This window comes from Caretta caretta, chromosome 15, assembly GCF_965140235.1.
Source record: "Caretta caretta isolate rCarCar2 chromosome 15, rCarCar1.hap1, whole genome shotgun sequence".
In the NCBI taxonomy this organism is placed as follows: Eukaryota; Metazoa; Chordata; order Testudines; family Cheloniidae; genus Caretta; species Caretta caretta.
Window position 1 is genome coordinate 14,663,106 of NC_134220.1, and position 24,952 is coordinate 14,688,057.

Below are 24,952 nucleotides of genomic sequence, written 5' to 3' on the forward strand. Positions count from 1 at the left end.
AAGCTTTTGAGCTACACAGAGCTCTTCTTCAGCTCTTTCATTATGAAAGAGAATAAAATACATATAATAAAAGGCAGAACAGAGGCTATAGCTACATGGCCCTGTAGTCTGGAGAGGCAAATTACAGTGCGCATCGAAGCGCGATGCTGTAACTGCCCCCTATGGATGCTGCGGACACAGACTAAAAGGTACCTAGTTCGCATTAACATAGTCCTCTTTGAAGGACTTCGGAGTGTGCCCTGCAATGTGCCTATCCATAGTCCAAACTGCAGGGCTGTATAGACAAGCCCAAGGAGGGGCCTGAACTAAAATCCCAGAGCCCAGTGCTCCTGAGCTCTGGGGAAGTTTAGAGCTGGAGCCAAATGTTGTAACTTGTGCCCTTGACTGAAAATAAACACTAAAGCTGATTTTAGCTATTTAACAAAAAGCCTGCTGACATTGGACAGACTTTTAGCTTTAACTTTCCATATCTGGCACAGTGCTTGACAACATAAACGCGTTTATCAAATGGATTCTTTTCCTGAAATCCCTACCTTTTCTTGTTGTGCATTTTTAGTCTTTCACAGCTGGTTTTATTCACGCATCATTTACTCAAGAGGTCACACTGGTCTCTTTGGCAAAGGTCTGTTTATGATGTGTCTAAATCCTAAGTCTGGGTTCAATAGCATATTATCGACCCAATTGTGAGCGCACAGAGTATGTCTACACTGCAGCTGGGAGCCAGCCCGGTACACAGACTTGCACTAGCTAGGTCACTAAAAACATCAGGGTGGATGTTGTGGCTCTGCTGGACACTCGGGATAGCCGCCTGGTCTCAGGTCCAGGGCGTTCGGTGGCCTGGAGAACCCAAACAGCCACCAGAGCCACAACATCCACACTGCTATTTTTAGCATGCTCACGCCAGCTGAGCTAGCGTGAGTCCGTCTACCTAGGCTGGGAGGCTCTCTGCCAACTGCAGTGTAGACAGGCGCATATTGGTCTGGGTATTTGTACACAATCCTGGAACACCTGGATCATTCGAGGTTTCCTTCCCCCCCCCCAGATTGTTACGAAGTTGTCAGAAAGTAAAGAATCCCTGGTTGCTGAGGAACTGAATAAGTTAATGAGCAGCCTGACCGAGTACAAACAGGTGAGAGGAACTCAGTTCTCTTTAGAGCAGCACAGAAGACAAAGGGAGGCCCTGATCCCGCATCAGGATCCATCAGCTTGGACCCCTAGGCCTGTGCAGAGTCCTGTTGACGTCAGCGGGTCTGAGCTAGCATTGCAGGATTGGGGCCTTAGTGCACAGGGCAGCATTGGATCCGGGGATGGCGATGTGGCAGGAAAGGCCCAGTTCAGGCTGCTTAGCACCCTTGTATTTACTCCCATAGTATTTCAAAGCTCACATCTACCCCTGTACAATGAGACAGTGTTAGGACATTCCCCGTTACCTGGCCTGGAGGGTCTTTTTGTTTCCTGTCCCAGCGTTGCGGGTTCACCAGATCTTTGTGTGTAAATAAAAACAGGCTTCTGTACATTCAGCCTCCTGGTCTTCCGGCTGACAGCGTTTCAGCCCAGTGCTGGGTTGGTGGCCCCCCTAGGTAGTGAACTGAAACATGGCAAGTCTTTGTGATTTGTACCACCCCAAAGAGAACTTGGTAGGAAGAAGAGGTGGATTCAAAAGAAGGAAGCTGTTTACAGACAATAGTCAGTGTGGGGGGAGAAAGCAGAGAGTCTGTCACAGTTCAGGGAGTTGGCTGAAGTGTATTATTTTGTTCCCTTAGGGGTGAGTATGTCAGCTCTACTCGTGCAGAACACCCAGCCGCACTGGCCTGGGACCCTGGAGACAAACGGAGGGTCTCAGCCCTGCCCCGCTGATCTGGCTGGGCTGCCCTGGGTGGGGGAAAACTGCATGCTGTGGTTTGGGAGGAAGGCTTGATTCTAAGCTCAGCTGGCAGATGCTTTGCTCGGGAGCTCAGGTTCTAATTGCCCCTCAGACCTCTCCTAGCACACACTGCGTCCCTCGAGCTGCAATTCTGCACCAGCTGTCTCTCCATGAGTGTTAAACGTTCCTGTGCTTCCTTCTCCCTGCAGGTGCTGTCTCCGGGAGACCTCCAGACAGGTCAGTCTCAAAGACTCCCCTTGCCCCTTTGAAAGCCGTGACACTAACCCGCAGAACCACGTGCATGCAAATATGCACGACGGAGGCCTCTGTGGTTAATAAGAAACTGAGTTCAGACCATCCCGACGCTCATCATGAGCTGAGCTACCAATTCATGGTGCCAGCCTCAGACAAGTCCCTGACTCTCTTGTCTGCTAGTCAGTCTGACTGGGGAACGAGACGAGCAGAAGTGTCACCGATGTCCTGGCCTTCTCCCACTGAGATCAGTGGCAACAGATGTGGGCCCAAAAGCCGGGTGCTGTCTGTGGGCTGAGCTTTTCTGGGGAAATCCCCAGCAAGATCTGGGCATGAAGACATGCACTCTGTGCAGCCTTCTGAAAGTCACGGCACTTACGTGCCTCAGTTTCCCCACACATAAAATAGGGAGAATTATACTCACCTCCCTCCCCAGGGTGGGGGGAATGAATTAACTAACACACAGTTGATGATGAAAAGTGGTATAAGTACTAGAAATCACCAGCTCCAGATAACCATCCAAGAATAGAGAGATTAGAGCCTTCATTTGCTTTGGCCTTTCCCTGTCTCTTTTCATGAGTTAATACCAGCAGGGGAAGAGTCATCTCTGAATCTCCGCACATGAGAGTTAGCAGGGATAGTCACCCCTGCAGGGAGGGATTCAACTCAAATGTACGGCCTCAAAGCTTGGGACCCAAACCAGCTGGCAGGGAGAAGGGGATTCCCCAGCCCTGCATAAAAGCATGGGTGTCTGGATCAGTTTGTTTGATCATAACTCGCTGCAGGGTGCACATAGATGCTGCTGGCCACCTTCTGAGGTGTTTAACCCAGCATCTCGGGCTGCAGTGCCTGGCATCCGATGCCCTGTGCGCCTCTCTCTCCCCTATCCACAGTTTGCATGTTCATAGAGGACAGCAGCCTAGGCCGACACCACTGGAGACTCAGCCTAGCCCCACTGCTGCTGCGTGTAGCTGCCACGTTGAATTTGGTGCTGCAAGACCCAACGGCAAGGAGCGAGGAGTGGAGCTACGTCACAGTCAAGGTAAGATCCACATTGCTTGGGGGTTATAGTCTCCTCTGGATGCCTGTAACATGCTGTAACTCCCACTAGCACTAGGGGAAGAGAGGCATGAATTGAAGGGGTTAAAAAACCCAAACATTCATTGGAATTTGGCGTCTTCCCCCCTGTAAGACAGCAGGACTTAGGGGTTGGAAGAAAAAAGTTCCCCCCTATGTTGGGGGAGGCGCATTGTCAAACTGTTAAGAAAAAGATCTAGCAGGTGACAGAGGGTTGCGCTTTGCCCTTTTACTTCCACAGACCTGCCTGCAGCTTTTCCAGGCGATGCCAAAGGAAGTGTCGCCTCTGGTGTGGAGCGAAGCCGAGAACAGTGGAATCCTGCAGAGCATTTTGGGATCTCTGCTGCAAGTCGTCATGGGGCAGGTGATTATAGTCTGGGCAGCTGCCCAACTGTGGCACAGATGAGACAGCAGCTAAGCTGCTGCAGAGAGTTTGAGCCCACCTGAAGCCAGGCCAGCCTGGATCTGAGAGGAGAAGTTGTTCCCGGTTAGAAAAATAAGGATAATGTTCAAAGCACTTTCCAAACGTTATCTAATTTCACCTCTCAGGACTCCTACCAGGGAGGAAAGTTTTTATTAGCTCCACTTTATGGTTTCCTTGGGGAAACTGAGGCAGAAAACACAAGGCCAATGTTTTCAAATATAGGCACCTACACAAAAGTTGCCTGATACGGAGAGGTGCTGAGTATCCACAGCTCCCGTGGAGGGGGAACAACAACTGCACTAAAGTGAAGCCATGGTAGAATGCAGTGATAGTGCCATGCTAGGTGACAGCTGCTGGTAATGGGTGGCTCCACCCCATACAGCTGGAGACATTCCCATGTACATGTGACATACACGTGTTTCAGCGTGTACACTGCAGCGTAAGTGTGAATGCAGCAGAGCTGGGGGGAGTTGTGATGAGAGGGGTCCAGTCCACCCTATGTGCTGCAAAAGTGCAGCACGCCCCCCGTGGTTTTATAAATGCCTTTTGTTTGCAGGGAGAGCAGTAAGTGGTGTTTAAAGGACTTTGTAAAGACAAGCTTTTTAAAAATGTGAGTTTCCTTTTCCTTGGTGACTTCAGACAGCTAACAAGGACGCCCGCCTGCTGGCCGGCACTGCTGTGAGCATGCTGGTGAACACTGCTGCTGAGCCAGAGAGAGGGGCCAGAGCTGTGCTGACCCTTTTCCAGCTAGTCGACCAAGGTGCGTGCGTGATCTTTAGTAACGATCCTTGTTAGCGTTTGATCTCACGGTGCTTTCCAAAGGTGGGGAAGCGACTTGCCCAAGCGGACAGAGTCAGTGGCTGAACTAGGAACAGATCTCAGTTCCCTAGAGGCCTGCTCTGCCTTCCTAGGTGAAGGAATGGGAGGAAGTCTCCAGCAAAGCCTAGATATGGCGCTCTCAGTCCATGAGGCAAGGTGGCACAGTAGGTTATGGGCCTGGACCGTTGATTTCTGCAGATTGAGCCCCTCCCATGCTGGAGCAGGCAGCGTACACTGAGTTTGGCAGGCTCCGCCGCACAGTTGAGCAGGACTGGGAGAGTCTGCTCAGGGAAGGCCCTGTGTTGCAGGGGCCATATTTCTGAGCTGTCTGCCCATGCTCTGCCTGGCTCTGGCCCCCCATGCTACGATTAATACTAATAGGTGTGAAGGACTAAAGTTAACCTGAGAAACATAAGGCTGATTTGCAGTTTGAAAGTCCGTGTCTGAATAAGTCTTTGCTCTGTCCTAACATGGTGATTTTCCCCTAGGGCCAGGAGATCTGAGATTTGGGGAACTGAAGGTGGAGACGTCTGTCCTGTGTTCAGATGGCTTAGAGAGACTGGTGCTTACGAGGGGTTTATTAACTTGCTGCAAGAAGGAGATCCTGAGCTGCCGGCTGGACAGCTTCCCACCCCAGGTAGGAGAGCTCCAAGTTAGAACGAGCGTTCTGTTTGGGGAATGCGGAGGACAAACAGACTGGGTTTTGGGTGAAGGATTAGAAAAGCCTTCACCTGTTGCCGAGTGTTGGCTCAGCAAGTATTTGGGGTGACTTTAGATACTGGGGAGGGGGAGAGTGCTAATTCATTGCTGAGCAAGCCCGTTCCATTTACTTGGCTCGAACTGCCCCAGCAGTTGGCAAAGGCCTTACACTTGCGCCAGGCGCTGTGTTTAAATGTCATCGTTGCCAGGAGGTCTTTGTTTCCCTGATCAGTGTGGATAGATCTGTTTCCCCGGAAGAATCTTGGAAGTCAAGCTGTGCTGTGAATAACCCCTTCGGTAGCTGATATAGGCATGAACGCACCACAGGTGGTCATCAAGAGCAGAAGAACGCTAGAAGTCTGTTAGCAGCACCATGACCGTTGCTGGTTCACCTGCTGTGGCCAGGGCCTTAGCTGGTTGGAGGGGAACAGTCTATGTAGTTAGTCAACCCGCTGCTGCCATATCAGCTGTAAGAAGGCAAAGTTCAGTGGCTCAAGAGCCAAAGAGTAAAACTGCAGGTGAACAGACTGGTGTTCCTTGGTGTCATGGCAAAGAGTTTTGCTGGAGGAGTCCAAGAGCCCCGCTAGGGGGCATGTGGGGAAACCTCCATGGATTTCAGTAGAGACTGCGCTGCTAAAGGCTGTCTGACTCAGCGTATTTACTTCGTGCCCATTGCTGCAGCGGCTCGGCCTAGCTCTGCTGATGGCAGCTTCCTCGCTTGAGATCCCCGCAGCTCCCCAGCTGCTGGAGGGGGCAAGGGGACCCCTGCAGCTCCCCACCACCCCACAGCTGCCCAGCCCCTTCCCATTTTGTCATGGATATTTTTAGGAAAAGTCAGGGATGGGTCACGGGCTTCCATGACTTTTTTCCTTTATTGCCCGAGACCTGTCCGTGACTTTTACTAAAAATATCCATGACAAAATCTGAGCCTTAATTATGCCCTAGTAGGGCCTCTTTGAAGTTCTGGTGCCTAGTAATCTCTCCTATCAATCAGCAAGGAAAGCCCAACACCACAAATACAGTAGTAGCTCATTGCTTAACGCTGGTGTGTGCCCTGCAGGCTTGTCTCTTGCTGGACGTGCTGTTTCCAGCTGTCTGGGCTGTGAGCGAAGAGCAGAAGGATTATCATTACTACCGTTTCCAAGGTAATAAAGATCTGCACCTCCCGCCCGCCCCATTATACCCCAAGAGGGTTTTAAAGGTTTGCCACCCTCCTGCCACACTGCAGCAGGAGCCTCCAAACCCCCGTAGCTTTCAGACATGCTGTATGGGAAGGGGAAGAGTGACTCAGCTGCCTGCGGATATCTAGGGCACCTTTGCAGGGGGTGGGGGAACCCCCAGCGTGATCTTTCCCTCAATACTGAAATTAAAGCCCAATTGAATCCAGCCTGGGCCCCTCAGTAGCATCTTGCTGTACCGCACACTGCTTGCCTTAATCTTGCCTTGAGCCCCTGCTGCATAAGGTAGGTTAAAACAGAGAAATCTCAGGGGAAATGGTGTTGAGAGAGGCAGGCGTTTGCCCAATAGCTGGTTGCCCACTCCAGCTAGGAAGAGCTGTGGGAGATTTTGCTGTTTTGTCTGCTGGAAAAGCTCCGTACTAGTCTGTTCTGTGCTTTCAGTTTTTTCCCTCTGGCTGCAACGTATCCTGGAGTGCCTGCCCGAGATCTGGAAAGTCAAGGAGAGCCGCATGCTGGCTGAGAACTCTGAACTGCTCCACAGACTGAGCCAGTTCATCTGGAACAATGCAGAAAGCCCGGTAAGGCACCCAGCCGGGATGGGGGGGCACGTAGCTCCTACAGGCCGTGCCCTCTTTCAGGGCAGCCAGAAAATATCCAGAAATCTTCCCTTCTTCCCCGTCTTTCACTTGAAGAAAAGTGCACAGTGCAGCCTGGTCGGATTTTAGTCTGTCTACACTCTGCCCTTCTAGCTCATTTCATGCTCGCTGGGAGCGGAATACGCTGCATAGTAACATAGGCAGGATTGCTAAGATACGGCTGATCTTGCATTATAGGGCTGGGTGCATTGGCATGGCCTTTTCCTCCTGGCTGACGCGACGTTCTGTCCGTGCTGGCGCTTTGCGAGGAGAGCCCCTCTGCCTCGCAGCTCGGCAGAGCCAGACTCCAATAGCCCTGCTCCCACTGAGCAGTCCCGTACTCGGCAAGCTGTCTCATCCGTTTCAGAAAGACAGCTTTCCATTGGCAAATGCCATTAAGGAGCCCTAACGGGGAGACCGTGGGGCCTATTTTACCAAGCCCCGTCAGGCTGCTGTGTTGTGTCCCCTGCCCCCATTGCTGGTGGCAAAACTGGGACTGCTTAATGTTGGTTATCACTTACCACAGAACAGGCAATCCCTAGTAACAGATAAAGGAGGGCGGAGGAGGTTATAAAGCCCCTCTAACCATTTCCGGCAGTGAGACATGATGGACAATCTCTTAGTTTGTGTATCTTTTCTGGTTGTTCAGGTGGAAGGGGCGTCAGAGTTCATACATAGCTCCTTTCAACATCTCCTGGAGATCTACCGCCTGGAGTGCCATCACTTCGAGGACCTGGAGAGACCCCTCTATGAACAGTTCCTGCAGAGAATTATGGCAATGCCCTGGCAGGTCAAAGCCAGATATTTCCCCCTGTGTGCCATTCTCCCCTACGTGGGCACAGAAAAAGTAAGGAAACCTGGTGGGGACATGCAGTGTCCAAGACACTTAACGCATGGGTGGGATGAACGAGTGCTGCCCACAGAGGGACAGGTATTGTGTGTGCCCGGCCCAGCTAAGAGAGGAACGGAGGGTGTGATGCAGATGCCAAAACATCCCACAAAGGGCTAGATGAAAACCGGACACACCAGAAATTGTACTGGTCTGCGAGTCCTCGGTTACTGCTTTAAGAAAGGAGGGGCACATTGGTACACCCTGTGGGTTGAGGATCTGCAGAGAGATCTTGTGCTTGGATAACTTGGGTCTCCATGCGGCCTCCATCAAAAATCAGAATGAGATTGATAGTGTGTGCACCTTGCGCCGTAGGGGATGGGATGCAGGTCGCTCTGCCATGGGTCATGGGCCCTATTCTGCTAACAGAGAATCTCTTCTGTTCAAGTGATAGCAACCTGTGTTTTTGTTACTTCCCCCGTGGGGCCTTGTATATCCAGCTCTCTTATGCATTGGCAGAAATGAAATGGTTGGATCTCTGCCTAACTGTGGCCCCCATAGCCCCCCCAAGATCCACCACAAGGAGGTGCTCAATGGCATGAGCCACTGCCCCTCCTGCCAGCCACCCTGCCTGTCTGGATGCGAAGACACATCAACGCAGAGGTCACGGCAGCGTTTTCCTGCCCCACCGTGGTCTCACTAGAGAAGGGGACAGAATATTTTGCTATGTTTCAGAGTAACAGCTGTGTTAGTCTGTATTTGCAAAAAGAAAAGGAGGACTTGTGGCACCTTAGAGACTAACCAATTTATTTGAGCATAAGCTTTCGTGAGCTACAGCTCACTTCATTGGATGCATACTGTGGAAAGCGCAGAAGATCTTTTATGCACACAAAGCATGAAAAAATACCTCCCCCCACCCCACTCTCCTGCTGGCAATAGCTTATCTTTTTCCTTGGTGGGGAAGGCTGCTCTTCCTCCACGGTCATAATATAGCCTTTGTTTTAGCTACTAATAAGATGAGCAAGGCTTGTACATGTGTTTCCTTGGTGCATTAGGAGAGTTCAGGGGCTGCCTAAAGCAAACAAGGACTGTAAAGTTATTTGGGGTTTTCTAGTGTCAAAGTTTGACTCAGACTCACAATTTATCAGACCACTCTGTTTTATTAGCAAAGCTGCTCTGCTAATACATTTAGAAGTGAGCCCCCCGAGTGGGGCTTGTCTTTTAATTTATACAGTTTTTTGGAGAACAAGTTACAGAGAAGTTACAGACAAAAGAAGAAAAAGATTTTAGTCACCACCCTTCGAGATCCCTGAGACCAGTCACGTATCTTCAATTACCTGCCACCCTTAACAATCTCCTTTAACAGCTTCCAGTTAACTTAACTAATTGCCCTTCACACCTTCCATTCTGATGCCTGCTTCTTAGACGTGCTGGCTCTATCTTAATTGCTTCTCCATTCAAAAGCTAACTGTCCCTATGGTGTGCTCCCTCAGATACTTTGTAACATGTTTTGGCATGCTCTCACATATACAATGTATCCAGCATGTCCCCTTATACAATGTTATACTTCCACACTAGGTTCTGGATACCTACAAGGATCTTCCCCAGCACCTTCTGAACTGCCTTGCCACTAACCACCTGTGCCCAGCTGCATCAGACGTGTATAAAACCATTTTGCAACAGCAGCGCAAGCACTGGATGAAGGGAGAGGAACATGCCACGGAGGAGCAGCTGGCTCAGAAGTGGGCACTGCCCTGGCTGCCCACCCTGGCCAGTGCTTTGACCTCACCCATCTCCTTCCTTCAGAGCAACGCTTCCAACTACCTTCTCGTCTGGACTTTGCGGCTCTTCCCCGCCTCTTACGCTTTGCTTGCTGAGAGCTGCAGTGGTGGGGACTCTGCCCACCTTCGGGCGTGGGTCGCCCTGTTGAGCGGCCGCAAGATCATCACCGGGGCCTTGCCCCTCGATGGGGAGACGTTGGAAAGGCTCTGCTGGTGCTTGCACTCCAGGGAGGAGAGCATTCGCCTGGCAGCACTGGGTCTCCTATGTTGCAGCCCCAGGACCAACCAGGCCTTGTCAGAGGTGGAGGTGCGTCTATTGAAGGAGTTCTTGCCACTGAACCTGAACTGCGACTCGTCCTCTTTCCGGCAGCTGCTTCAGGCTGCCGTGAAGAAGGCTCTGGTCAGGCTGAGGGACAGCGCTCTCTCTCAGCTGCGCAGCAAGATGCCAAGCAAAGCTACCGAGCGCTCCGCCAACGCGGCTCCAGAAGGAGCTCTTGCACAAGCAGTAGGTGAGTGAGCCGTTCCCGACATCTGACTCCAAGCCTTTGGGCTCCCATCGCTGCTTAACTTTTCATCTCTTCTCACCTCAGCGGCCTCCAGGATTAGGTTTTTCACACACAAAGCCATCGCCCAACACTACCCTTTTGTGCCCACTTGAGCGGGGATGCACATAGGGAGCTCTCGTGGGTCGTGCAACCGGGCCTGGACAGTGGGGTGGGGCAACTTGGACCTTTAATGGAAGTTTTATTCTGTTTTCTGGCCCCAGGCCTTGTGATTCCACAGCTATCTGCCAGGACTGCTCTCTTCCGAGCTCTAGTCCTGCTACCACTGAGCCAGCCAGCGGGCATGTAATGCAGCGATACCAACTCTTGTGATTTGATCATGAATTTCACAATCTTTGGTGTTTTTTCTTAAAGCCTCAGCTCCTGGAGTCATGTGACTGTGAGACTTAGCTTTTATTTATTTTTTTCTAGCCTTCCTGGTTGTGAGGAAAAGCTGGGAAATGTGATCCCCTAAAGGCTCAGAAAGCAGATGGCAAATAAATTGACTGGGGGGGGGGGCGGGATTATAATCATTTTGTTAAAGACTCATAAGTTTGGGGGGGGCTTGACATCTGATGTTAGAATGTTTGGGGCTGGCAGTACAGGTAACGAGGCTGGGCCAACATCAGCGGGTCCAGCATTTGGGTTCAGTTGGGATAAACACCATGAACTCTGGATGCTTCTCCACATTTCAGGAGTCTGAAAAATTGGAAAGCTTACAGAGGAGAGGCAGTGAGGCCTAGTGGGTTAATCCCAGGACTTGAGATACCTGGGTTTTATTCTTGGTTCTGCCACGGGTCTGATGGGCAAGTCACGCGATTGCTTTGTGCCTCAATTTCCCCATCTGTTAAAATAGGGAGAACAATACTGACCTTCCTGTGTAACGCATTTTGAGAAATGCCATGTAAGAGAGAGATGTTGGTCGTATTGCAACAGCCTGGGGCGATAGGACATTTTGGCATTCCTGGCCCAAAACCAAGCTGTGTCTGAACATGTCAGCATGTCCAGAAATAAAGTTTTTTTACAAGTGGTCTCGGCGGGGAAGGGGGGTACTTTCTCTGAACATAGCAAAACAGAGTGTGAACAAACGTGAAACTCACGAGTGGGTTTTCCGTTACCCAGGCTGAGCAAAGGGTCACTGTGAAGAGCGAAAAGTAGATTTTCACGTAAAAAAATCCTCCCTGGAATTAATCTGAAGTAGATGAACTGGCTAATGCATAAGTCAGTGCTTTCTGTGGGATGGAAATCAAAGCCACCAGCTGTGTCTCACAGGGCTGGCACAGCTGACAGCTTTGCCTTTCGCCGCAGTGGCAGGGGGCCTGTGCTTTTGGAGCAGGCGGATCCAAGTCCTAGTCCTTCCGTTGTCATGAAGTGCCAGTTGACCATTAGCTGCTGGGAAGCCCCTCGGTAGCCATGCACTTTCCCACCTTATAGTCAGTCTAGTGCGACTGGAGCCGGTGCACGCTCATGCTCCAAAGGGCTCGCCCCACCCTCCCTCTGTGCATTGCTCACAAGTAACCCAGAGGTGCTTTTTCCCCCTCATGCAGATTTTGTGGAGTGGCTGCTGCAGTTAAGCATTTCCTTTCTGACCCCAGGGTCAAATTACCAGAGGAAGAAGACTGCCCTGCTGCTCCTGGCAGCAGTGCTGGAGACCTGCACCGACACCTGGAGCCCCGCCAGGAAGAAGGGACAGCCTCCACGTGGGTAACAGCAGGCCACCCCTGAACAGAATGAGCTCTGAGTAGATGCCTCAACCCGTCTGCTTCTGACCCCCGTCAGCAGGGTGTCCACATTTAAATGCCCCCATGGAACGACCTCTCCAGGCCATGTGAGGTCGCAGTGATTTGGGGGGCGGGGGGGCGGTATCAAATCCAGAAAAATATCCTGCAGCTTTTTACAAACAACCTCCCTCCCTCTACATGCTTTGGCCCTCAACTCCGTGGGCTGCTGATGAGCAGCTGGGAGTCTAGGCCCCTGGAGGGGTTGGGGTGGGAAGAAAAAAAAAAAATCCGGAACCTCTGACACTATATGAGGAATGTTGGGGACTCTGCATTGACCTGTCCTATGATTAGGGCCCTCCCAAGTTCACGGTCTAAGGATTTTAAAAATCATAAATTCCATGATTTCAGCTATTTAAATCTAAAATTTCACAGTGCTGTAATTGTTGGGGTCCTGACCCGAAAAGGAGTTGGTGGGGCAAGGGGGTTGCAAAGTTATTGTGTGTGTGTGGGGGGGAGATTTTCCGATACTGCTACCCCTACTTCTGCGCAGCTGCTGACAGAGGCACTGCCTTCCGAACTGGGCAGCTGGAGAGCGGCGCCTGCTGGCGGAGAACCCAGCTCTGAAGGCAGAGCCAGCGCAGGAGTCAGGATGGCCTGGCATGGTCTTGCCACCCTTCCTTCTCGGCTGCTGCCTTCAGAGCTGGGCCCTCAGTCAGCAGCAGTCGCCACTCTCCGGCCGCCCAGCTCGGAAGGCGGCAGCACAGAAGTAAGGGTGGCAATGCCACAACGCCCCTAAAATAATCTTGCAACCCCCCCCCCCCCAGCAACTCCCTTTAGGGTCAGGACCCCCAATTTGAGAAACACTGGTCTCCCCTGTGAAATCTGTATAGTATAGGATAAAAGCTCACAAAAGACCAGATTTCATGGCCGTGAATTTGGTAGGGCCCTACCTATGATAAGCTCGCATGTGTGTGAGATGACACAAGGACTCAGTGGAATCAAATCTTTACCCACCCAAGGGCTCATTTGATAGAAACTGGTTTGCAGCCCCCAGCCCAGTTAACTTTAACTTATACTTTCAGTACTGACAGTGTCTTGTTGCAGCAGAAGCTGCATTGGGTACTCCGCTATCCCTCATTCCCTAGCACAGGGGAGCCTTTGAGACTGGGGACAAAGATTGGGGGTGCTGCTGTAGCTGCATGACTCCGTACAGGATAAAAAGCCCTTCTTTCCCAGCACTGACAGCAGAAAATAAACCAGAGTCGTTATGAACGAGCGAGACCTGTTTTCCCTGCTGTTTACCACCACCCTCTCGATTGCGTTCAGCCCTGACCACACTTACTGCCTACATCTCACCGTCCTGCCTTTCTGTCACCACAGAGAACATGGCAGCATTGTTGAGCTGGGCCAGGCGGAAGAGCTGCTGGGACTTTTTCTCTAGAAGCAACTTGTTGGCACTGCTGAGCTGCTTGCAGGACAGTACGAATGAGGTAAGCAGCCCCCGTCCCCAACATTGCCACAGCTCTGTGTTGCGGCCAGCCGGAATTGGTAACAGAAGCCGCAGGAGGGGCCTGTTTAACTGAACAGAAGCAGGGGACCCTATCAAGATTGGGCAGGGATGGCGTTGGGGACACTGTCCCCCTCAGGGCCAGATCTGGCTGCCAGCTTTCCTTGCACATGCTGCTACTGGTAGCCGGTGTTCTTCTGCTCGGTCAGAACACCCAGTAGCCTCCCACCACCACATCAGGGCAGAATAGCCAAGTAACAACGGGTGCCCCTTTGCTTCCAGGCTTAGAGGCCTGAATGGGTTCTAGTGGCTCTGGATTCCCGAGGGTCCTGCTCCCCATAGCCTCTCTGCTTCCTCACCTGTGTCCTGACCTAACCTTCCCCTCACTTCACCCCCTCCTCTCTTGGCAGGTCCGAGAGCTGGCCTCAGAGCTGCTCATCCGCTACTTCCCGCCGGCTTTCCCAGAACCCATTGCTGTGGCTCTGTTTGAGCGTGCCCAGGAGGCCGTGAGCAGCCCCCGAGTGCAGGAGGCAGAAGCAGGAGCGGTGTTGATGAAAACCATCCTCCAGAAGTACTGACTGGCTTGTCTCTCTCCTTTATTCTAGAAAGGACTTAGACAGGGGACATGTGGGAAGGAGACCAGGAGAACTGGTAGTATGTACATAATCCTGTCTGGCCACACACACGGCTCACCAGGACTTGCTTAGCTGACTCCTGATTCCAAGAAGTTTGATACCACTTACATAGCACTCAAATGTCTTTCCAGTTTCTCTGATCTCAGACTCTGACAAGGCACCAACATCCACCCGCTTGTGTAATCCTCTGCCTCTGTGGTCCCAGAGGACAGATCCTCACGCCAGATATTGTCTGAAGTGTCTTTTCCCACCTGGAACAGAACTACTTGATTTTGCTCTCTCAGCACTTCAGCAGACCCCGCTCTCCCTGCCCCAATAGATTTCTCCTGTGTCCTTTTGGAACAGAACGGACATCTGCCTTAGAATTAAGGATTAGGATTAAAAAAAAACCAAGGAGCTATGAAGCGAGAATATTAATATTTCTTACTAGTCAGAGGGGTTATTTATAATTCACCTCAGCAGAACTGGAGGCCAGACAGCAGCGGCCTGTGATCTGAAGTCACCTTACCAAGTTTGAAGGCGATGGTGCTTTGTAGTGTTAGGACACAAGGCCTCCCGCCCTCGGCAGTGAGGATTGTCACTGTGCTGTTTAGGTGAGAGCTCCTCTGAGGTTGGTCAGTGGTGTTAGCATCTGCCTCCTCCTCCTCCTCCAGGTCAGACAGCAGCACCGTGAAGAGACTATTCCCAGAGGGAAAAGCAGCGCCAGTTTTGCAACACCGAGGCCTGTGCTTCGCTCGGTATCTTCTCAGCATGTTGCAAGCTCACTACGCCATGGCTCGCCAAGACCTGCTGCAGGCAGCGAGCGCTAACCCCATGCATGGTGCGTCCCTGGGCATCGGGGGGAAGGAGACATCCGAGTTCCCATGCCCCTTCTCTCCCCTGCAGTCCTCTCACGTGATGGCTGTGTGTCATGTGATGGACCAGGTCTGTGAGTCAGCAAATCATGCAGCCAGTAACTGGCCTGAGCACAGCACAACTAACTCCACTCCCATATACGACAAAGAGATTCCCTGTGGCCTTGGGCAAGTCACTTCACCTCTCTGCCCATGTCCCCAGCTGGGCTTGGAGCAGCCCTAGCTACACCCCAGAGGCCTAGGGACGATTGGCGAGCGTTTTGAGAAGTACATTGGAGATGAAACATGCAATGTATTTATGGGCTGGGACAAAGGGGTCTAGCTTGCTGTGGATTGGAGAACTGAGGTGTTGGCTACTTGTCTGTGGCACTCTTTGCAGCTGCTCTGGCTAAATTTCCAAGCGGCTGTTGACCTTTTCCTGGGCCTTAGATCCCCCTCAGCACAGTATTCTTTCCCTTCTTGTCCCGCACGTTAGTAAACTGCTCCCGTCTGAGTTATGTATCTTCTGTTTCTGGAATGCCATGGCCCTGGGAAGGGATCTTGACTTTGTACCTGGCCTTCTGTCAGTACGGTGCGGATATCTAGGGACAGTGGTTCTTTGCCACAGGCTGCCTCTAGCTCTCACTGACTGTAGTGACCCAGCTCGTTCAGGGGATTGTATGAGAACATGCAAGTGTCCGGCCCTGTGATAACTGGAGTGTTATCTCTGTAGGAGTGATGGCGGCGCTGCGGAGGTGCCTGCTGGAGGTACCGGAGGGGGCAGTCTCCATGCTGAAGGGAGAGCACGTGAAGAGCTGGCAGGAGCTCCTCAGCCGTTTGGTGGCCTTGCTGGGAGACATCAGCACCTTCCTCCTGGGGGTGCTCCAGAGCAGGCAGGGGCCCAACGCCAACCAGGCAGGTGAGGAAGGGTTCGCAGTATGTAAAGCCGATAGCCAGCCCAGCTCACGGTGTCATGCCCTTTCAACTACGCCTGCCTCCATCATATGCCTTAAATTGTGGATTGCAGAGAGCTGGCTGGGCACAGGTGGTCTCATTTCCAGCTGCCTCTGCAGCCCTCCAGGTTCTTTCCAAAGAGCTGACTGGAGGTCTGTGAGAACCACCTGCTTCCTCTTGTTTCCACCTAGCTGCCTCTGAAAGAGGCTGCTGCTCCATAAGAGGAGGAAAGGGCCGGGAGTGGCCAAGGAGAGGAGGGATGCCCGGGGAAGGATGACACAAGGCAGGGTGCCCAGCAGGAGAAGGGGCTCAGGCAGCCAGACAGAATGGCTAGGGCAGCAAGGGTTAAGGCTACCAAGTGACAGTGGAGAAGGGGCCCAGGTGGCAGAGAAGAATGAGCAGGAGGAGAGAAGAGCAGACCCAGAGGTTGGGGAAAAGTGAAATAAAGGGCAGAAGGAGACCTCAATTGACTTTAAGAAGGAACTTGGCCCTTTAAAGACAACAACCTGAATACACAACTGCGGTTATGTCAGGGATGTCGTACAGTCACAATGGGAAAGTAGGGAGGGTCCACAGGATCATGGTTTTGGGGGGAGGGGGTTCACACCGCAACCTCTCTTTAGCTACTTGCCACACTATGGAAGTTTCACACCCACCCACCCCAGAAGATCATGGATTTGATCCTTCTCTCAGTCTAAAGCAAGACCTCAGGTGACCATCTACCTTCGTATGGCCATTTCCCTTCTCCTTTCCTCTGGATTTCATATCCATAGCAGGCTCTGCTTTACTTCCCCATGCATTGTTACCTACGCTATGGCTAAAATAAATCTGCTTTCTGCTTGTATTTTTGCAGCTGCCGCTCCTTCATTTGCGGACATGATAAATGCTATTGGCTCCCTTATCATGCTGGGGAAAGGCCTGGAGCAGCAGGATGGGGAGGACTCCATCCTGCTGTCCGAGGAGCACAACCTTATCCTGACCTGCTGCTGGGTCTCAGTGAAGGTAAGGAGCTTCCGTGAGCGGCCGGTAGAGTTCCATCACCAAGAGGCTTGGGACAGAGACGGCAGCCAGGACGGGGGACACCTTTGGTTTGGGAAGCAGGGGAAGTACACAAGATGCATGTTCCTCTCCTGCAGCTTCTCCGTCACTCTAGCTGAGAAGTGCACTGGGTGAACTGGGTCCTCTGCCAAAGAAAACCCAGGAAACTAAGGTGGGTTTTTTTAAAAAGATTCCCTTTACAGCTTACCCTAGCCCCAGTGCTGAAGTTCCACCTTTTCACACTCAGGGCAAACAAAAAGGGCTCATTTCCCTGGCCTCAGTCTGATTTCCTTGTCAGATAAAGAACAGGCCTAAACTCCTTTACCCCCAGGTTAAACACAAGCCAAGACAAACTCCCGGTTGGTGTGGACAGATACAACTCACCTTGTTTCCTCACTGTGGCTCACTGGTAGCTACTGTCTCAAAGGCATTGCTGACTCCTTCTTTTAAATAGTTGACTGGTTTCCTGGGGACGTAATGGGCTCCAGTTGCTTCAGGTCCCGCCCCACCCCTTTGCACCACGCCCTGAGTCTTCCTGACTCAGCTCCTGTACTGCTAATCCCAGGCACCAGCTGGGGAATGGGTCCCTCCCTAGATAGTCTGGCAATAGGATGGCTTTTTTAATGAGGACAGTTCCTCCAAGCATGTCCTGCTGTTGGCTAATAAGATACAGCACTATGGAGCCTTTGTACCAACATGCCAGCTGTCTGTTTGGTGTGTCTGTGTAATTCTCTAGAATCTCTGGCCCAGATCCAGTCTCTGTTTGAGCACCTAACTCCCACTGACTTCATTGAAAGGTGGGAGCCTAAATACCTCTGATGATCAAGGCCTAGATGAAGATACTTAAACGACTGATAACTCTGCTGCTGAGTCATATTGTCACAGGAAACACACGGCAGGACAGAAGCTCTTGGCTACAGCAGTACAGGCCCTGTTACAGGAGAATTTTGCTCTTAGTGATGATTTGACTCTGTGGATCAGCCAATTCCTACCCTGCTCACTGAGGGTTTTGAGTGCCAGGCTCAGCTAGGGAATTATTTCTATCACTGACTTGCATGTTTGGAAAGGCAGGAGAGAGTTTTGCACCTTTCTGCGTTACACTTGGCTGCCAGACCAGTAAAGAATTAATAATTTTATTAAGATCTTAAAATAAAAAGAAAATGGTAGAGTTGAAGCATAGAAGTTTCTGGTTATCAGGGAATAAGGTACAGATTATCAAGGGGTGCGAAGTTTGGTTTAGGATTGGATGGCGTAAGGAATACATAATCTGCAATATCCCCGACTGGGGGTAAAAGGGTAACGGGTCAAAGTACAGACATTGAGATATGGGGGTATGTTGTTCATATAATGGTTATGTTCAGGTGTGGCGTATAATGAGTGGATACAGTGATGAGGATGGATTTACCCCCTCATTTGATGAGATTTAATGTTCAGTGAGTTTATGGTTCCAGTTCATATGGTCCAATGGAAAAAGTCTCTCAGTCCCTTTCTCGTAGTTGATGCACGATGTCGCTCCGGCTCACACCTCCTGGTACTGTTGGTGGCCGGTGATGTATTCGATGTAGCTGTCCCTGGACCGTTGTAAACAGCTTGAGGGAGCATTAATTAGAGCCATGTTTCTTAGCCACCTTGCTCTTCCCCTTCAAGGCCCTCCTGAACATACAGTTCTGTTAGCACCTTCTGTTACCTGTCCTCTCCTGCTTTCTTGTGCCACACCTCAGCGTTACAAAATCAGAGGGTTTTGTTCTAGCCACCCCCCCCTCTTTTGTCTGTACATTGTTTAACTCAACTTCTCAGGGCAGGGACCTGGGCTTCTTACATTAGTCTGCAAAGCACTATTTTTAGCTATTGCCCTTTAGCAATAATAAAAGACAACCTGATTGATTTGCCTTGGCGTTAAAATGCCTCCCAGAACTTGCAGGGTCCTTGCACAATAGAGACTTGCTGCTCTCTGCCTCTCTGGTTTGGTTTGATTCCTGGGTACCCGCAAACATTGGTGATCAAGGAGATGGGATAATCAGGGACCTGATCTTGCTCCCACTGAAGTCAGTGGGAGTTTTTACCATTTCAGTGGCAGCAGGATAAATCTGGGCTCAGATCGATCCTTGCAGGAGACTGCATAGGTATAAATTCCCCACCTTACTGAAGCATTGACTGGGGTGGGGCGAGGGGAGGGCAAAGCAAAATACAGCTCGAGGGGGCTCTTCAGTTTGTGCAAGTGGAAACCGGGCTGAGGCATGTCTGCCGCTCACCCTGTGCTCTCAGCTTTTTAAAGCACCCTGGAGCATAATGATGCTCTTAACCAGCAATGCACCAAATCCCTCACTAGCGCCAAGGAGAGGCCATGTCGATTCAGCGAGGTTGCCTAATTTGCTTTGTTTCTTTGGCCCCCTCAGGAAATAGGGCTGCTCTTGGGAGGCCTAGTGGAGAAGATTCTCCCCCTGGCACCCCCGACGGGGCCTGAGCCGCTCCTGCCACTCGCCGTGTTCAAGATGGCGGCTAGAGTGTTTCAGGAAGTGCTGCTGAAGTGTCGGCACTGGGTAAGAACAGCGTCCGGCCCGGATAGGCTGTGCCATACCCTCCGTCCCGTCTCAGGCCTGAGTGGGGGGTGGGGCGCTCCCACTCTTCTGAATGGCCCAGGGCTCATGTCACTGTGGGGCTTACAGCAGTGCAAAACAAAGCTCCAGCTGGCCCATAACTCAGCAAATGGTTTTCCCTCCTGAGTGTGGGTCCCCACCAGTCCTTCCCCCGTAACCCTTACAAGGGCCAACTCCTGGCCAAGAACACAGCAGGGCTCTATTTGGAGCAAGTCATTACTGCTTTGGACAGTGGCAATGACCACAGAACAGCGTCCAACATCCCATCTCTTCTTCTTCCTGCCCTACCTTCCTTGTGTCCCAGCAGTGAACCTGGATCCCTTTGCATGGATGCAGCTAGTTATGTCACTGTTTCTTGGATAGCGCTATGGGCTCTGTCACTCAGCCTCTGGGCTACACGTCCCATGATGCAGTGCAGGGACTAGACCCACACAATGCAGCAAACCTCGACACTCAGCCTTCTACAAAATTCTGTTTGAAATGGGTGGTATCCCCAGTGGGGATAATGTATCATGTGAGACAGGCGAGTGGCTCGACTGTCCCCTTTGAACTCACACAGTGGCGAGCAGAGGTTCGTAATTAGCTTCACCCACAAAATCCACCTCTCTGCTCTATAAAATTCCTCCATGTTAATGTTCTATCGTGTAGGCCAGGGGCTTTGGCTTAAGCATAGGACTACGATTTCTAATCCTGGCTCTGACACTTAACTTCTGCAGCTTTGACCAAGTCATTACATTTATCTGCTTCTGCTTCCCCATCTGTGAAAAGAGGTGAATATCTCCCTCATGGGGCTTGATTAGATAGCAGATGGAAAGCCCTTTGAACCTGCAGAGCCCTGACTATTCTTCTGTCCTAGGGAGCAGTTGAAGGATGCAGCATGGGATTCACCAAATTCTGCACTGCTTTGCTGAACCATCCTCATGCAGAACTGCAAGCAGTGCCAAGAACAATGCTGGCACAGGTATTGCAACCACTTCTTGCTCTAGGCATCATGGGGAGATGGTCTTTCAGTTAAAGGTAACAGTTACTTATATTACAGAGGTACCCAAAGACCTCAGTCAGGATCAGGGCCGCAGTACGCGTTCAAACACAGGAAAACTCAGCCCCCTTCTGTAAGGAGTTACAGGCTAATTAACTTTAATCAAGTCAGAGTTTTGATTGACCCCTCACTCATGTATTGTTCTGAACGCACACCCATGTGTGTTGTTTTTAGAGAGGTTTAGAACAGTTGTAAACTTAAGGACAAAAGACCATTGCTGTATTCCCCCAAAATCCCTTGCTGAGGCCTTGTACACCCCAAAGGTCTGAGCATCCCTTCCACTCCACTGAACCCTTCTTCCCGAACCAGCCTATAGCTAATGAGGACTAAGCAGAACGCCCTTTGGGTCCTGCTCTCCCCTCGGCTGTTAAGTCCACGTGTACCCGCCCTGTATCACTCCCAGCACTTATTACAGAACAAACATGGGCGCTGGATGTTTGCCCACGGGGTGAGCACAGGCCTGGGAGCTCGGCGCTCCTAAACTGCAATCCAGTCTGAACACCGCAAGGTGTAATCTCTCAGTCACTTACAGCTTCCTGTGCTGGTTTTGTTTCTCAGGGTTTGGAATTGTTAAGTGGCCCCAGGAGCAGCTCCATTACCCGCAGGGCAGCTGGCTTCCCCATGCTCTTCCTATGTATCGTCGGTGGGGAGGATCCCTCCAAGGGGCGCCCTCTGCTAGCATATTGCATCCAGACTTTACTGGCCTTGGCCAACACGCCTCTCCCGCAGAACTGGGACCAGACACTGGACCTCCCTCAGGTAAGAGGCCTGAGCACCGAGCAGTTCAGCTCACGCATCAGTGGATGATATTCAGCAGAAGAGACCTACCTCTCGCCTATGTTGGTTAGCCAGGCAGGCTGCCTCCTGAATCCCAGGCAGTGGCGCTGCTGAGCGAGGACCCTGCCCTCCGAACGGGGCTGGGGTCACCATGCAGCCTGCAGCACCATCTCTCAGATGAGACAAACCACGCAAGCAAACCACTTGTGCCCACTCCAGGCGTCCTGCTGGTTTTCACTAGAGTAGAGCTGTTCACCACAGCGTCACATCGACTTACCTTCCCTGGCCGATCCAGCTGAGGCAGACGGCTTTCCGTTTGCTTCCCCGAACTACTGCCTAGTGTTTGCTGTGTCCCCAGAAGCGACCCATCTGCATTCTGTGTAGTACATCAAGTTCCTTGGCAATGAAAGCTGCTCTATGAATGGGAAATGACTGTGACGCTTCTGGGGGGGGTGTACCCAGGGCTGCAAGGCACCTCGCTATCACCTGCCCCTAGCGTGAGGAAGCCATATCTGTGAGGGGTCAGATCAGAAATTCCACCAGCCACAGGCAACACAATCAATCCCCCACTCAGCCCACGGAGGCTCCATTGTCCCTCTCCAGGTAAGGCATAGACACATGTAGCCCCTGAGCCCTCCAGGCTTCCCCCGGAAGAGTCCAGCCCGTATTCTACTGCATGCTTCCTGCATTCACAGATCCACTACTCCCAAGGGCACAGTACGCACCAGCTGCACCTCAGAACCACCGCTCCACTCAGCTGACGGCGCTTGGATTAGCGTGTAGTGAAACCAAGGAAAAGTTTATTTAACAAAGACCAGAGATTTGAGAAGCAGCAGATAGAATTAATGGGAACAAATGGTTACATATAAAATCATAACATGCTTTCTAAAGCCTAAACTTAACAAGACATTCCCCTGTCTCATAAAGGTTACTCACCCAAAGTCTCTCTCTCTTCATCAGACAGTCAGACTGGCTGTGATCCTCCGTTCAAAAGACAAGCCAGCTGGCAGCTTGACCCCTCAGTGAAGGATACCTGGGCACACCATTGTATCCCCAGATATAGTTCCAGCCATCCACTGTCATCACTTGTAAACAGGATACCTCCTGCTGCTTGGTTTTTCCTGCAGAGAATCTCCCATGGAGATTTCACAATCTCTTGATTAGCACTGCGGTCAGTCTGTGAAGTATACAGTATTCAATTTACATATAGCTGGACAGGTGGATAAGCAGCTCCCACCCGAAAGAAACACCGTCCCCCCTTTACATATTACCTGTACGAACACTTCACGGGGATTATGTCAATCAGCATGACACAGGCTTTCACTGGAGATCTTACAAGACACCCTTTGATGAACGATTCTGTAGAGACCAGACCCAGGGCACTGCCTTCTGCCAGTGGGCCCCAAGAAGTCCCTGGGCCACCCCAGTGATCTTTGTTGTGTGTTCTCTGCAGGTCTCTGCCTTGCATGTGTTGCAGACACTGGTGCGTGGCTCCGGCCTGGGAACGGCGCTGCTCCAGTATGTCCCGCCTATGATGGCTCTGCTTCTGAAGGCACTAGGCTCGTCTAGCTGGGCCATGAGAAACGCAGCCATCCAGCTCTTCAGTGAGTAATAGCTGCTTATTCCTAGCAGTGCCATGGGGTGCACACACGGGTGTCCTTCCATCAGTGACCCTCCATCGGAGCAAGGCCATTGCTCTGCTCAGTGTCCGGCCCATAGTGCCCTCTGAGGAACTAATGGAATAGAAAGCAAGAAGAGCACGTCAGAAACTCTGCTATGAATAATATTGGTGGGGAGGAGATATGGTGTCGTACGGTTTGCAAAACGTGTCCTCCAGTCTAGGGTGAGTCTTAACAGGCTAATTCCTCTATCTGTTCGAAAGAGTCCCAAATTAGACAAGCGCTGGGCTACTTCAGGAATGCTCAGCTTAACAGGTCTGCCAGCCACTTCCTTAGCTATTTAGGGAGGGTGACAGTTGCTGTTCCCTAAAGGGTGTAAGAATAATGTTTTATACAGACTCCCTCCCCACAGAGCATTTTCCAAACTGCCCTCAAGAGATGGCCCCAAGCAAAACCCCGGGTCTGACCTTTGGGGCAGTCCCCGTCAGGATCTACATTTTGACTTGTCTCCATCTCTTTCACTATACACAGCATCAATGAAATGCAGCCATCTGTGGGGTGGAGGGTAGCTCAGCATGAAAGTGAGTGGAGTGGGAGCTGCTGGACAAGGGCCCGAGGCAAACCCCAGCAAACAGGCCACAGCATCTTTAATGCCCTGCAGAGCGGGGGGACCTGCTCTTCAGAGTCTCTTTGAGAGTGTCTCCCGTCGAGTACTCCATCTCCCTGCCTGGGAAGAATGAATGGCTGAGTCAGCCCTGCTGGGATTTGAAGCAGGCTCCAAGGAAAGGCGTCAGGGAGTCTCCGTGCTCAAACCACTAATACGTTGCCATTGCCTGAATGCGGCTCTGGTGGACCTGCTGCTCATGCTGAAGCACAAGGCAGAGTACATGGGTAGCTGGTTCATCCCTGCCGTGAGCCAGTGGCTGTGGTTTCTGATGCCCTTCCCCCGCTTGCTTTCTTTCAGGCGCCCTCACAGCTCGGGTGCTGGGTCCGAAGCGGAGCCGGGAAGATAGCTGCGCTCAGGACGGGGTGAGCCCTCAGGCGTTCTTCAGCCGCTACCCGCAGCTGAGGGAGATCCTGCTGGGAGAGCTGCACTCAGCTCTGGAGACAGCAGGAGAGCCGGAGGGAGGGAGGTTTCACCTCTGCCCCTCGCTCCACGCCATCCTCACGCTCTTGGCAAAACTCCAACCCGGGGCGGATGGACTGAGCAGGTAGAGAAAAAGGGGAGGAGGCCACCCCATGGGCAGGTGGCAGGTGGCAGGGTGCAGGCCAGGGGTCCCCGCAGGGCACTGCTACCTATGGCCTGCGTGAGGCTGACCGCCTCCCAGAGCCAATGGCATCCAGCCGCCTTCTGCAGAGGGGGAGGGTCCCTGTCCTCTTCTGGTTCACTTGCATCCTTGCAGAGGATGGGCTGTGCGACGGCCGGGCACTGCAGTGACACTGCGGGTACTGAGGGCTCAGAGACCCCGAGGAGCTGACGGGCAGAGCCAAGACATGCTCTCGAGCTGTCGTCGTCCTTTTCTAGCCCTTTCTGTTCAGCTCCATTTAGCAGGGCCGAAGACCAGCAGGAGGATAATCTTTGCTTTGTTTCCCGCCCTGCACTGCTCGCTCCGTAGCATCTCCACTTGCTTCCTGGAGCCCTTGCTTCAGCTTGCAGGAAACCCCATCTATGCTGTGCGAGTCATGGCAGCCAAGGCCCTGGTCCCGGTTGTCCCTACGGCTGAATACGGGAAGCTCCTGCTGCGACTGGCTGGGGACTTAGCTAAGCAAGGCAGTGTCCTATCCCACAACACGCTGCATGGGCGTCTGCTGCAGATACGGGCTCTGCTGGCTTACGCTGCAGACACCAACTGGTGAGTGGGTTTCTAAGTGCCATTCCCTCACTCCCTTTCTGTATGCACAGCAGCAAGGCATGACCTCAGATCCAGACTCCAAAGCCAGGGGCGTAGTGCGAGCAGCCTGGCAAGGAATGCCAAGGCAAACACTGAAATTAACCTAGGAATGTTACTTCCCAGCTGAGTGGCAGAGCAGCGGCTCCATCACGAACTCACCAGCTGACTCGCTTCCTGTGCTTATGGCCATCCAGCCTTTTGTGAAACGGCTCCATTTGCTATCAAAGGGGCAAGAAATAA

At 51.9% G+C, this 24,952-nt stretch overlaps 1 protein-coding gene and 1 pseudogene across 1 annotated transcript in view; one reads left to right on the forward strand and one right to left on the reverse strand.

The window, feature by feature from the left end:
* Positions 1 to 24,952, forward strand: part of LOC125622737 (tRNA (32-2'-O)-methyltransferase regulator THADA) — a 38,408-nt gene that overhangs the window by 4,313 nt on the left and 9,143 nt on the right. Inside the window, exons 3-24 of the mRNA XM_048821022.2 lie at positions 1,043 to 1,129; positions 2,074 to 2,101; positions 3,010 to 3,158; positions 3,435 to 3,557; positions 4,257 to 4,377; positions 4,925 to 5,073; positions 6,196 to 6,280; positions 6,755 to 6,891; positions 7,598 to 7,795; positions 9,356 to 10,067; positions 11,648 to 11,800; positions 13,202 to 13,311; positions 13,739 to 13,899; positions 14,617 to 14,783; positions 15,530 to 15,715; positions 16,604 to 16,752; positions 19,185 to 19,328; positions 20,242 to 20,346; positions 20,983 to 21,183; positions 22,655 to 22,805; positions 23,785 to 24,031; positions 24,437 to 24,673. Coding sequence (XP_048676979.1) covers positions 1,043 to 1,129; positions 2,074 to 2,101; positions 3,010 to 3,158; positions 3,435 to 3,557; positions 4,257 to 4,377; positions 4,925 to 5,073; positions 6,196 to 6,280; positions 6,755 to 6,891; positions 7,598 to 7,795; positions 9,356 to 10,067; positions 11,648 to 11,800; positions 13,202 to 13,311; positions 13,739 to 13,899; positions 14,617 to 14,783; positions 15,530 to 15,715; positions 16,604 to 16,752; positions 19,185 to 19,328; positions 20,242 to 20,346; positions 20,983 to 21,183; positions 22,655 to 22,805; positions 23,785 to 24,031; positions 24,437 to 24,673 — 3,800 coding nt within the window. The remainder of the gene's footprint in view (positions 1 to 1,042; positions 1,130 to 2,073; positions 2,102 to 3,009; positions 3,159 to 3,434; positions 3,558 to 4,256; positions 4,378 to 4,924; positions 5,074 to 6,195; positions 6,281 to 6,754; positions 6,892 to 7,597; positions 7,796 to 9,355; positions 10,068 to 11,647; positions 11,801 to 13,201; positions 13,312 to 13,738; positions 13,900 to 14,616; positions 14,784 to 15,529; positions 15,716 to 16,603; positions 16,753 to 19,184; positions 19,329 to 20,241; positions 20,347 to 20,982; positions 21,184 to 22,654; positions 22,806 to 23,784; positions 24,032 to 24,436; positions 24,674 to 24,952) is intronic.
* LOC125623054 (somatomedin-B and thrombospondin type-1 domain-containing protein-like) overlaps positions 21,980 to 24,952 on the reverse strand; it is a 60,839-nt pseudogene continuing 57,866 nt past the window's right edge.